Consider the following 13,284-nt stretch of genomic DNA (forward strand, 5'->3'; position numbering starts at 1 on the left):
CACAGACATATTGCCGTACATTTTGGGAGGAACACCCTTCAACTGGTGCGGGAGTATGAAAGGGAATCAAGGAAACTAGCGGATTATAGGAACCATCTCCGTTTCAACCTAAGATGCAGACAAATCAGAGTTGTTCCTAAGAGCCTGCGCCTTGGATCCACTGTCAGGGGATACAGAGCAGACTTGATTCTACAGAGAGCGCAAAATCACCTTTTAAGTGAAAGGATAAGACAGGTCCATTTCACTATAGATGCCCTCCAGATCAAGATCAGCCAGACTCTGCAGGAACTGGAAACCCTTCTACCTTCTCCAATCTTAGAAGAGGTTTACAAGTTTGTGGACAAGGCTCAGCGGGCCCAACACTCGAAAGGAAAAGAAAGACAACGCAGGAAATTTCACACCTTGCTTTCAAAAACACACACTCCTCATTCTGAATCTGAACCTACACAACCCATAGAAGAAAACACACCTGAAGACAGTCAGGAGAAATGGGTTAAGAACTTTTCAGACAGGAATCTCACTGAACCTGAAAAGAGAGTATTAGCCAAAGGTCTCAATTTTGCCATTTCTCCACAACAGTTGCCCATAGTGGACCTCATCACAGCCACAGAATCTGCCATACGGATTAATAAATTATCACAGACAGAAGCAGAGCAAATCAGGATGAAAGTCTCAGCCACCCTCTCCAGTGCCAAAGTCCCTCCGTCCAACCTCACAATACAGGAAAAGAAGGCCGTCGCTTCCCTGAGCAAAGACCACAACATCACGGTTTTACCAGCGGATAAGGGAAGATGCACCGTGGTCCTAAACACTACAGATTACCATACAAAGATCACTACTCTCCTCAGTGACAACAATACCTACGAAGCCTTAAAGCGAGACCCCACAAGCAGCTACAAAAAGAAAGTTATAGCTTGCCTTCAAGACTTGGAAAAGGACAAAATCATTGACCGCCTTACTTATCACCGCCTTTACCCAGGGGATGCCATACCCTGCATTTACGGACTTCCAAAAATCCACAAGGAAGCTGTCCCACTCAGACCCATAGTCAGTAGCATAAACTCAGCCACTTATAACATTGCAAAACACCTTGCTACCATCCTTGCTCCTCTCGTGGGGAACACCCCACACCACATCAAGAACTCCACCGATTTCACTGACAAGGTCCAGAAACTTACCCTGGATCCAGATGAAACCATGGTGTCCTTTGATGTAGTCTCTCTCTTCACGTGCATACCCACCACGGAGGCCGTGGAGACTGTCAGAAAACGACTACAAGAAGACAGCTCCTTGGAGGACAGGACCAACTTCACACCCGATCAGATTTGCACACTGTTAGACCTCTGCCTCACCACTACATATTTCAAATACAACGAAGGCTATTACAGACAAAAACATGGCTGTGCCATGGGCTCCCCCGTGTCACCTATTGTAGCCAACCTTTACATGGAGGAAGTGGAAAGGAAGGCTCTTGGCTCTTTCAAAGGAAGAGTACCCAGCCACTGGTACAGATATGTAGACGACACCTGGTCAAAATCAAGACACAAGAAGTGGAATCCTTCACTGCGCACATCAACGCTGTGGATAAAAACATCAAGTTCACCAGGGAAGACACAAAGGACGACTGTTTGCCTTTCCTGGACTGCGCTGTGCACATTGAAGAGAATGGCAACCTCAACATCGAAGTTTACCGGAAGCCCACACACACGGACCAGTACCTCCTGTTTGACTCCCATCACCCTCTGGAACACAAACTTGGAGTAATTAGGACCCTACACCACCGGGCAGAACATGTTCCCTCTAAGCTTGAAGGGAAAAAGAAGGAACACACACATGTAAAGGAAGCACTTAAAACGTGCGGCTATCCTAAATGGGCGTTCTTAAAGTCAGCAAAGAGGCACAGAAAAGAAGATCAGACACCAGCGAGGGAGGATCAGAAGGACAGACGCAACAACATTGTCATCCCCTATGTAGCCGGTGTATCAGAGAAACTCAGGAGGGTTTTCTCCAAGCATGACATCCCGGTGTACTTCAGACCCAGCAACACACTCAGACAAAAACTGGTTCACCCGAAAGACAAAACGCCAAAACACAGACTTAACAATGTGGTGTATGCCGTACAGTGCAGCGAGGAATGCCCAGACCTCTACATTGGAGAGACCAAACAGCCACTTCACAAGCGCATGGCACAACACAGAAGAGCCACCTCCACAGGACAAGATTCAGCTGTCCATCTGCATCTTAAGGATAGAGGACACTCCTTCGAGGATGCCAATGTTCACATTTTGGACAGAGAGGACAGATGGTTTGAAAGAGGAGTGAAAGAAGCCATCTATGTCCACTGTGAGCGACCATCTTTGAACAGAGGCGGTGGTTTACGACACCAACTCTCTGCCATCTATAATCCAGTTTTGAGATCCCTTCCCAGACGCCTTAACGCCCTCTCACACCCTGGGCCATCTGACCTCAGGAATTCGCATGATAAGGTGGGGCCAGGTTTCACAATGAACTCACCAGAAACTCTGGCTGATTGGGACCCACACCCAGTTCCACACCTTGGCTCAGGCGATTAGAGGATCATCAGGGGGTCCTTTTGTCCCTCTGTGGGGGGACACTCCCACCAGGTTTATATCTGGGACTCTCCACCATTTGACCTTAGAACTGAAGAAGCCTCTCGGATGAGAGGTGAAACGTCTTCAAGTAACTTAAAGAAGTCCAGACACTTTTCTTTGCAAGCTCCTTTGACTACGATGACCTGGATGACTGAGAACCTTCACAGACATAGTGCTGCATTCACATCTTCTAGTAGACCTTCAGGGGGTACTTCACATATTCTTGGTAACCGACTACAGAGTGTCCAGGTTTTCATCTTTGCCATAATTCAGTCTTTCAGGTCAGTTCCTTTCACACTCAACGCTCCTTCTTCCATTGTACTTTGGGCTTGGTACCCAATCTTGAGTAGGGGTGACGATATCTCCCTCCTGACCTGTCGTCCTGGCTCCTCTTTGCCGTAGCTGGACCCGATTCGTCATTTCCCAGCTCAAACGGCCCAGATCTGATACGGATCTGTTCATGTACCAGCTCATCTACCTTGGATCTGTTTTTGATCCGTTCATTGTGACGTATTGCTGTTGTTGTTGTCAGCTGTCCGCAGCCCGAGTGTCCAAATAAAATGCACTTTCCCTCTGATACAGTTTGATTAAAATCTTACACTGCCAGCAGTGACCCTTAATCATAAATATAAATATAAAAATAGGTAGAAAAAAACTGAATCCTGAATAAATATTATATTATTCAATAATTTGCTACAAATAGATCAGTGTGTTTGGGATCTTAGTAGATGGTAAATGGTAAATGGACTGATTCTTATATAGCGCTTTTCTACTCTCCCGGAGTACTCAAAGCGCTCTATACAACATGCCACATTCACCCAGTCACACCCATTCTCACAAGCACTTTATCTGTACTTAGTGCTTTTTCTAACTACATTCACACACATTCATACTCTGATGGACGCATCGGAGAGCAACTTGGGGTTAGTATCTTGCCCAAGGATACTTGGCATGCAGACTGGAGGAGCCTGGGATCGAACCTCCAACCTTCCGATCAGTAGGTGACCTGCTCTACCTCCTGAGCTACAGCCACCCCAATATCTGTACAGTGATATTATTGACTGCTCTGAAATCTCTGGAAGTTTAATGTTCAGCCCATGGACTCAGTTCAATGGTCTCAATCAAATAAATTAGCATGACTTCTTTTTTTAATGTCATCAGTTCAGATGTCAGTTTGATCACAGCATTGCTCTGTGGTGTCAAATTCATGTCCAAACATGATCACTTACAGAGTAAGTAAGTAATGTCTTTGATGCATCCACCTGACGTTTTCTTCCGCTTCTAATTGATCTTCCTCCAACATCTTCAAAGCAAAGATGGCAGCCAGGGAGGAAATCTATACTGGAGAGCAGACAGAGAGAGAAAAAAACTTCCTCTTAATATCGTATAATCACACATCATATCATTTCATATATTGTTTGTTTTGTCAGACATGTAAGATTCATAGCAAAATTGTCTGATTGAATGTTCACTGATATCTGGCTGATTTCTTGTTACATTTTAAAACACCTTCTGCTGTTTTAGAGTTCTCCTGGATAAAAAAGAAATCTGGCACTTCTCACCTAGCCTCCAATCAAAAGAAAACTGTAATTTAAAAATAGCTTTACCCAGATTTTTTTTGGTGGGGGTTTAATTAACCCCCACAACAGGAAAATACACATGTGAGGTAACTCAGATTCATTGCTCTAACCATAAGAAGACTATTATAGATTTTCATCATCTAAAAGCAAAGACCCACCCCCCACCCCCAAATAACTGAGACTGGTGCTGTTGTAGTGGATTCCAGTGATTCCAGATGTTCACAAAACATTAAAAAAAAACACCCGTGACTGATGCAAAGTTCAAACTGTATTTACCTTATTTTCCCAAGGCAGTGTGCAAAGATGAAACAGGCCCTGAATAAAATCAACACAGATCAGCACAGATGTATAATATCATTAATACATATATTATTCTGTATTATTCTTAGTCTGAAAGAAGGTGGTGACATTTATATGGTCTAGGGCTTATTCAGATCAAGATCAAGATTGTCCCTGATTAGTTAACTGTTTTTAATATTATTCAACAGGAGATATGTGTAGGGACCGAGAGGGGCATTCAATAAAAAGAAACCAAAAACTGGATCATGCATGAACTCAAGTTGAGGTAAATATGAGTTGGTGAATTAAAGACAAAATAAATAAATAACGCAGTGTCTTGATCATAACTCCATCAAATTGGTCTTGAAAGATAAGAACATATCTCACAGTGTGATGAAACATTCAGAGGATGACACTGCTGTTACAATTTTCTTATTGTTGCCCTTTAATGTGCTGATAAATCAGAGAGGAAAAAGGGCCAATTCAGAATTTTCTGGAGTATTTTGACCTTTTCTTAAGAATGGTAGAAGCTGCCTGTAAATGCATGGCTATGTTTGAAAAGGAACTGTTAACAGCTCAATCAGGATAATTTTATGGCCAACAAATTATCAACTGTCGCCCAAAATGGTGGCTCAAACTCTGAGATAACAACTCAACTTATGATACTCACTTTAATGTAATGGACAGTGTTGGGAAGGTTACTTTTAAAATGTATTCCATTACAGAATACAGAATACATGCCCCAAAATGTATTCTGTAACGTATTCCGTTACGTTACTACAATGAGAGTAACGTAACGGAATACTTTGGATTACTTAATATATTATCATGCTGTTACAACTACATGAATGTACTATTGCTGTGATTTATTACTGTTACTGAAGGTCCGCGGCTCCGAACCGTAGTAAAGGGACCTCTGGCTAATACGGTGGGTTCTGTGTCGGGCTCATAGCTGAAAAATAGCTTTACTTAGTTGTCTGGGTCAACTTTGCTAGCAAGAGACAGAGAGAGGCGTTGAAAGGCTGCTCCAACAGAACTTATTGTTTTTGGAGGAAAACACGAACACGGTGTACAGTCCAGTCTTAATAGCTTACTTACAGCTGGGCTCGTCAGGCTCTCTTCTTGGCTGCAGTGGTTATTATTATATTTACATGCTTCCAGCTCCCGTTTCTGCTCGATGACAGCTAGTACTTTTCCTTTTTTTTTCCCTCCCTCGCTCAGAGACACATAACGGGTATGGCAGTCCATTCTCCCTGCAGCACGGACTACACTGCCTATGATGCTACATTCTTTAGAGCTATACCGGTAGCATTCTGCCTATTAGCTTAGCACAAAAACAACAAAAAGGCCTCTCTCACCCAGGAAACACGCAGAGAGAGCGTCACCCTGTAACCATGGCAACCGCAACCGTAACGCTGCCACCTGGAACAATAGAACGTAGCTGTCAAACAAAACCCAAACAGTCCTGACCCGCCACAATATGAAACAGGGAAGTACCGCCGTGTAATCCATTTATTTCAACAAAGTAACTGTATTCTAAATACCACCTTTTTAAACGGTAACTGTAACGGAATACAGTTACTCATATTTTGTATTTTAAATACGTAACAGCGGTACATGTATTCCGTTACTTCCCAACACTGGTAATGGATGTGCTCAGATGTGGAGAACAGAATAGGCAGTGTTAGCTTAACTTTACCGGCAGTTTCTACTGGAATCGGGGGGAAATTCCTTCACGTGTTCAGCCCTGGAGTAACAGCTAGCGGGACAGATAACTTTATCACCGCAACTGCCACACCAAAATAAACCACTCAGGGGCTTTTTAAACGTTTAACCTCTTAATATATGTTCACTGAAATGGTAACTTCATGAATGAAGTATATTTGACACAAAAGTGTACAGTACTTACCTCTTTAGAGAAGTGCCGCTGCCAATCCACTGCTTATGGAAAAAAGAAAAAAAAGAGAATAGCAGACATGCAGGTGTACCCTCTCTGTAGGTGGACTGGATCCTGTCCAGATGCCAGAAAGTGGGGCAGATCTACTGACCTAAGGGCAGATCCATCCCAGAATATGATGCTATCTGGGTTTATTTTCTTGCTTTATTCTTTTTCTTGTGCTTATGAGTTCTATCTTCTAGTGCTTTTTATAGACTCCTTATTGTTTTTTTTGTTTCATGCCCTCAGTTCTCAGTTACAGATAACCTTGGGTTCCTTTTGTTTTTGATGTTTGTTAAGTCCCACGTTTGTTAAGTTACTTCCTGTTTTATTTTGGTGGTTGTTTGTCGCTTCTGCTTTGATAGTTTTTGTTCATCTATCTTGTTTTCTTTGCTTCACTGCAGCTGTTTCTTCGCCCAATTTTTCCCAATGCCTCTAATCAATTTATTCTCTTTGTTGTGACAGCTGTTATCCTTCCACTGAGTTCCTGTTATCATCTCCAGCTTGTCTTCCATTTATATTTATATACTTCACTTTATCCTGCCTTTCTGTGGACTTCTATTACACCTGAAAAAACCCTTTCAATAAGTACCGTGCCTCAGTGTCTGCACTTGGGTTCTCATTCCACAACACATGATATCTGTGCTGATATGCGTGTTTAATTTTGTCCTCATTTGGCAATCAGTCATCATTTGGCCAAATGTTTTTACTTTGGTCTAATCTGTCCAAGATAGATTTAGTGTTTTAGAAGTCTTGTGGTTTATTCAGGTGCAACTCCTGTGATGAATGTGATATTGTGTTAACACCAGACCAACAAAATCCCAAAACTTCAGCTTTTCATAGAGGGGCATAGAATCTGGCTGCTTCTAATGTTTTAATTCTGATGGAAGTAGCAAGGGTGTGTTTTATTTTCACATGATGGTATGTTAATGTGAAAGTACTGGACTAGTGTGATGCATCAAGAGAAGAAAGACATGATGACCTAACATGTAAACTCATGTTTTAGGTTCTTTCCCTTTACACACTAGTAAATTGCTTACAACCTAGTGATTTTCTAGCCTAGTGCATCAAAAGAAGCAAGAAGTGCACAGACAGTAGTTCAGGGCAGAGGTTTCAAGGGTCAAGATAAGAGGAGACAGGACCTCCACCACCTGCTTCTAGCAAATTAAGAGGGGCACCCCGCTGGGGGCACAGGGCAAATTTGGAATACAAAGAATGTCAAATCAGTAAAGCAAAAAGCTAGCACGTTTCTAAGTTAAATTCAAAAGAAAATAAATAAGGGAACAAAGCAACAATTAAAAATAGATCTTGGCAAGTTGTGTATATTACAGCTGAAGTTACATTTGTGATAATAATGTCAACTTAGCAAGAGAAAAAAAAGACAACATTCATTATTATCATCATTATCAATTACTGAAAAATCTCAAAAACAAAGAGTGTGACAGGGAGGAAGAAAAGATAAAAACAGAAAATTCACTCATATTTCAGATGTTAGAACAACAACAGTAACAGTTGTGTTTTTGTTGCGCTTTCTGCTGCCACGTAGGAATAGCTGACTCATATTGATTACTGTACTGGATATCAGCAGGTGCTTGAGGAAGTAGAAATTGGTAGTATGTATATGTGTGTCTTATAATCATTAAAATATAATTCATGGAAATAATTACATTTCTCAAATGCTCATTCACACTTAGCTTACATCTTACCTGTTGGGAGCTTATGCTGATTATTTGTCAGCCATATAAACAATTTGGCAAAGTGGCAGTTGCAAAGCCAGGGGTTGCCCTCCAAACGCACCATGTTAAGGGAGGGCAAAGGTTCCAGGACCCTGACATCCAGCCCTGTGAGACCATTCATCTCCAGCTCCAATTCCCTCAAAGACGTCAACCCTGTAAAAACATCTCTGCCTACCATAGTTAGATAGGGATTGTCCCCTAGTCGTAGTTTAATCAGACTTCTTGATTCCCCAAATGTTCCTGAGGGGATTTCAGTCAGGTTATTGTTTCCCAAGTCCAAGAAGACTAATCTTGAAGAGGTGCTCAAGGTCCCTGGCTCCAGCTGGGAAAGGGAGTTATTCCTTAGGTCCAAATACACCAGATCTGTGTAAAGGACCAGGAAGTCAGAAGGGATCCATGGAATCCAGTTGTTGGATAGTAGGAGACGGCGAACGTCCAGAGGAATGGAATCTGGTACTCCAGTTAGTCCTTGGCCAGAGCAGTTCACAGTGTGGTGGTCTGGACACAAACAGCTGGTTGGACAATTCTGGCCTTGTTTAAGCAAGGTGGAAAACAACAAGGCAAGGAAAGGCTTCAACCAGTTAATACATAGTAACATTGTCAAGGGGGTCTCAGCATTAATCATGAAACAGTGGGGTCAAAGGGTATTGACAGGAGGTTAAAATGCAGGTCAGACAGACAAATGGATAAACAGGTTACGAGCACAGAGGAGGAAGGGGAAGAAAAGGTTAAACACTGTTGGTTAAGCTAGCATTCGTCCGTGCTCTGCAGTGTGAATTGAGAAAAAAAAAAGTCGAAAAGCCATGGAGTAGAAAAGGTATGTTGTATTCCAAGAGACCATGTAGTAAGCAGGCAGGATCAAGCAGGAGGCTGCTGGTTTTGAGGGAAGAGAGGGGAGGAGCAAAAGAGAGAGCATGCAAGAGAATCGGGAGGAAGGGGGATGTGAAAAGGGAACAGATTAACACAGTGGTAAATGGAAGCTAGCAAACCAGAAGCGATCAGGGTGGGGCTTGTAGGGGTGACATCTGACAGGGATCGTTTTGTGTGTATAAATCTGTGTATATTTAGACTACTGAGGACAGGCCTATATGCTTTCTTAATGCTTTTCAGGTAAAACAGCTGTCCGTGTCATCATTTGGGTCATTTGAAAAGAATACTAGTGTGAAAACCAACAAAAATCCTTTTTTCCAGACTGGCAGGCTCCAAGTGAAGATGGCATCATGAAATGTGACTCATGTCTGAGGCTTTAGCATATGTTCAGCCAACATCAACATCCCACATACTCATATGTACCAGGATTAGGACATTTCAGCATCCCCTCTTTGGGAATCACAGTCAAACCATCCCCCGTGTTCTTTTGCTTTATGTGTAAATACTCAGCATTATGGTAGGGATTTTTGATTTAAAAAGTAAAAGAAACCTGCCAGTGGGTGTTCCTTAACAGTTATTGCATCAGTTTTTTGCATCAGTTTCTATGTAACAAATTAAGAAATAGACTAATACAAACACAAAATTACGTAACAAAATAAATATTTAATTATACATTATAATAAAAATAAATTATAATTATTAATGAAATACCCTGCTTAACATAGAGGGACGGGAAATGCCATATTCTTCAATGACCACGTATTCTCAGTCCAACAGAGGGCTCTTTTCATTTACAGAAGACAGAGAGGATGCCAATTCATTTGAACTAACATGCACTAAACAAGCTTATTCTGAAAGGGCACTCCACCAGTTTCTAAGTGGTTTCAGTTTGCTGATGGTAACTCACAGAAGTAGTTAAAAAAAACTACTTCCCACTCTCAAATGGTTCTCATTCAGTATTTCTTACTGTGTTATCATGGTAAATGCTTGGTTTTCTGTGACCAGTGTTTTGTTATTCTTTCTGGTTCCCAGTCAGTCATGTCTCCATGTTTTTCCTTTTTGTCCGTGTCAGGTTTGTATGGCACTATCCAAAAGCTCAATGAAATTATATGATCTATCTACCTATCTAGCTAGCTAGCTTTTCCAGTCCTGGGTGCTGCTCGTGCGGTCGACCGGCCAGTCAGCGAGCAGTTTTGCGTTCTTTTTCTAACTTTTAATGCTCTTTTCGTTGTGTATTCGCCGTCTACTCTGTATATTTTGTATTCTCTCCTTTTCCTCGTTTTTGTGATTTTTTTTGGACTTGTTTTTGACACTTGACATGACCCCAAGGCTCACCTCATCCAGCTGCGGCCGCAGCTGCAGCCTGGCCTCCAGCTTTTCTGCTCCGCTTCCACGGACTACTTTCCCAAAGAAATACTCCATGGACACGGAAATCAAAAAACTCACAATAACAAGGTAACCGGGAGGGGATTAAAGAAGAGTCGGGTGAGAGCCAGACTAAAGAGGGAGACACAGAAACAACAAGTGCTTCTGTCCATTATCCTTGCTAATGTACGGTCTCTCCGCTCCAGGCTGGACGAGCTGCAAGCCTGCGTCAACCACCTGCATGAGTACAGAACTGCCTCCGTTCTGGCATTCAAGGAATCATGGTTAAACAACAGCGACGACGACAGCATGCTGCACATTGATGGCTTTTCACCACCTCTTCATATGGACAGAGACCGCAAATGCACCGGGAAGCAACATGGCGCCGGCGTGTATCTGTAAACAACAGCTGGTGCTCTACAGTCACTGTGAGGGAGAAGCTGTGCACTACAGACATCGATCTTCTGGCTGTTTCCCTGCACCCCTACTACCTCCCCAGAGAATTCCCACAGGTTTTCATCATCTTGGTGTACACCCACCCCAGAGCTGATGCAGCTAAGGCCGCAGACTACTTCACCAACGCTCTGTACAAACTGGAACAATTATCACCGGACTCTCCCAAGTTCATCTTGGGTGATTTCAACCGATGCAGACGGAAAACTAGCACCCTCTGTTATGCTGAGCCACATATCAGATGGGGGCATAACTGGCTCCAACAGTTGTAATGCTCAACAGTCTGGTCCCCTACCCAAGTTGGTAGGCTCCTGCCCAAAGGTTACCATTAATATGGGAGGGGTAGACGTCTCCTGTTTATTAGACACTGGATCCATGGTCACTACCATCACGGAGAGTTTTTTTGCCAAACATTTTAAGAACTGGGGTCCAGAGAAACTGAAGGCATGCCATTGGCTGCGGTTACGGGCAGCTAATGGGCTAGATATTCCCTATGTTGGCTACCTGGAGCTTGATTTCCAGGTTTTAGGGAGGCAAATACCGAAGCGTGGTGTATTAGTTGTTAGGGATCCTTTGGAGCCCAGCCCCAACTTAGAAATATGTGGAGTACTTGGCATGAATGTGATCCGTGAGTGTTATAGGGAGCTGTTTTTGGAACATGGCTCTGTACTTTTTGACCTTCCTTTAGTGCAGGAAGATCCTTGGCAGCAGGCTTTGCAGCGTTGCCATACAGCCCAACTACAGCCTGAAGCACAGGTTAGTGGCCCAGTGAGAGTTCAGGGTAGAAGAAAAATTTGCATCCCTGCAGGCACAATGAAATTTGTACCCACCACCTGTCAAAAAGCCCATTCAGCATACACTGGAACAGTGCTTTTTGAACCACTAGATGCCGGTTTGCCTCATGGTCTCCTTTCTTCTCCAGTTTTGGTCCAAGTGGTTAGTGGCACTGCATTTATCCCCGTTACCAATGTGGGATTAACTGAGGCGATTTTGCCACCTCGCAGTCAGCTTGGCACTTTGTGCCAAGTTGAAATTGTCAGCCAATCAGATGGCTCGACCAGTCTGTTGGAAGATTTGGGAGAGGAGAAATGTGTTACTATGGCAACTCAGAGTGTGGGACCCAACCCTCTGAAACCTGCCATTGATGCAATTGATCTGTCAGCTCTCACTGTACAGGATCAGGACAGGGTAAGAGCCCTTTTACGTGACTACCAATCTGTTTTTTCTTCTCATGATGGTGATTTAGGGTGTACCAATTTACTTACTCATGAGATCCCACTCCTAGATGAGACTCCAGTCCGCCAGCGGTATCGACGCATTCCACCTTCAGAGTATGAGAGTGTTAAGGCCCATATTCAACACCTGTTGGAGAGTCAGGTGATCAGAGAAAGTTGTAGCCCTTTTGCCTCTCCAATTGTGGTAGTAAGAAAGAAGGACTCCAGTATCAGGCTCTGCGTGGATTACCGTCTTTTGAACTCAAAGACTAGGAAGGATGCTTTTCCCTTACCCCGAATTGAGGAGTCCTTGGATGTGTCAGGTGCACGCTGGTTCTCCACCTTGGACTTGGCTAGTGGCTACAATCAAGTCCCTGTTGCTGAACCAGACAAGAAGAAAACTGCTTTCTGCGCTCCTTTTGGGTTATTCGAGTTCAACCGCATGCCATTTGGCCTCTGTAACGCACCAAGCACCTTTCAGAGATTGATGGAGCGAATGTTTGGTTCCCAGAATCACCAATCTTTGTTGTTGTATCTGGATGATGTGATTGTGTTTTCTACCACAGTAGATGAGCATATTCAGCGCCTAGGAACAGTATTGGAGACCTTGCGGGTACAAAATTTGAAGGCCAAGCTGGAAAAATGTTGTTTTTTGCAGACAGAGGTAAAGTACCTTGGGCATGTGATCTCCAAGGATGGGGTAGCCACGGACCCAGACAAAATATCTGCGGTGTCTAATTGGCAAACTCCTACCTCTGTTGCTGAATTGAGGTCATTCTTAGGGTTTGCTAGTTACTATCGCCGCTTTGTTCCAGGTTTTTCATCCCTAGCTGCTCCGCTCCACCATTTGGTGGCCGAACTGGCTGGGACTAAGCGCAAACGCCCCTCCAAGCGTGCATTGCAGGAAGTTTGGACCGAGCAGTGTGAAAACAGCTTCCAAGAGTTGAAGGCTCGGTTGGTGAATTCCCCTGTGTTGGCTTATGCAAATTTTTCACAACCTTTTATTTTGGAGGTTGATGCCAGTCACTGGGGTTTGGGGGCAGTGCTTTCACAACAGCAAGCAGATGGCAAAGTGTGTCCTTTAGCCTATGCTAGTCGAGGACTAAAGCCCACGGAGAGTAACATGTCCAACTACAGCTCCATGAAACTTGAATTCCTAGCCTTGAAATGGGCTATGACTGAAAAATATAGAGAATATCTGCTGGGTAACAAGTGTGTTGTCTATACCGACAACAACCC

General features: G+C 43.4%; 1 protein-coding gene across 10 annotated transcripts in view; it reads right to left on the reverse strand.

Annotated features, from left to right (window-relative positions):
* Positions 1–9,651, reverse strand: part of LOC146494773 (leucine-rich repeat-containing protein 38-like) — a 31,463-nt gene extending 21,812 nt beyond the window's left edge. For 6 of the 10 annotated variants that reach the window (XM_085145119.1, XM_085145117.1, XM_085145116.1 and 3 more), the window contains exon 1: positions 3,842–9,650. In XM_085145119.1, the coding sequence (XP_085001245.1) occupies positions 8,103–8,768 (666 nt within the window). In that variant the 5' untranslated portion in view covers positions 8,769–9,650 and the 3' untranslated portion in view covers positions 3,842–8,102. Of the gene's footprint in view, positions 1–3,841 lie in introns of all 10 variants that reach the window. The other 4 variants (XM_085145124.1, XM_085145123.1, XM_085145122.1 and 1 more) reach the window with 4 other exon arrangements.
* Positions 9,652–13,284: the final 3,633 nt, after the last annotated feature.

The sequence above is a fragment of the Neolamprologus multifasciatus genome, chromosome 20, assembly GCF_963576455.1.
Source record: "Neolamprologus multifasciatus chromosome 20, fNeoMul1.2, whole genome shotgun sequence".
In the NCBI taxonomy this organism is placed as follows: Eukaryota; Metazoa; Chordata; class Actinopteri; order Cichliformes; family Cichlidae; genus Neolamprologus; species Neolamprologus multifasciatus.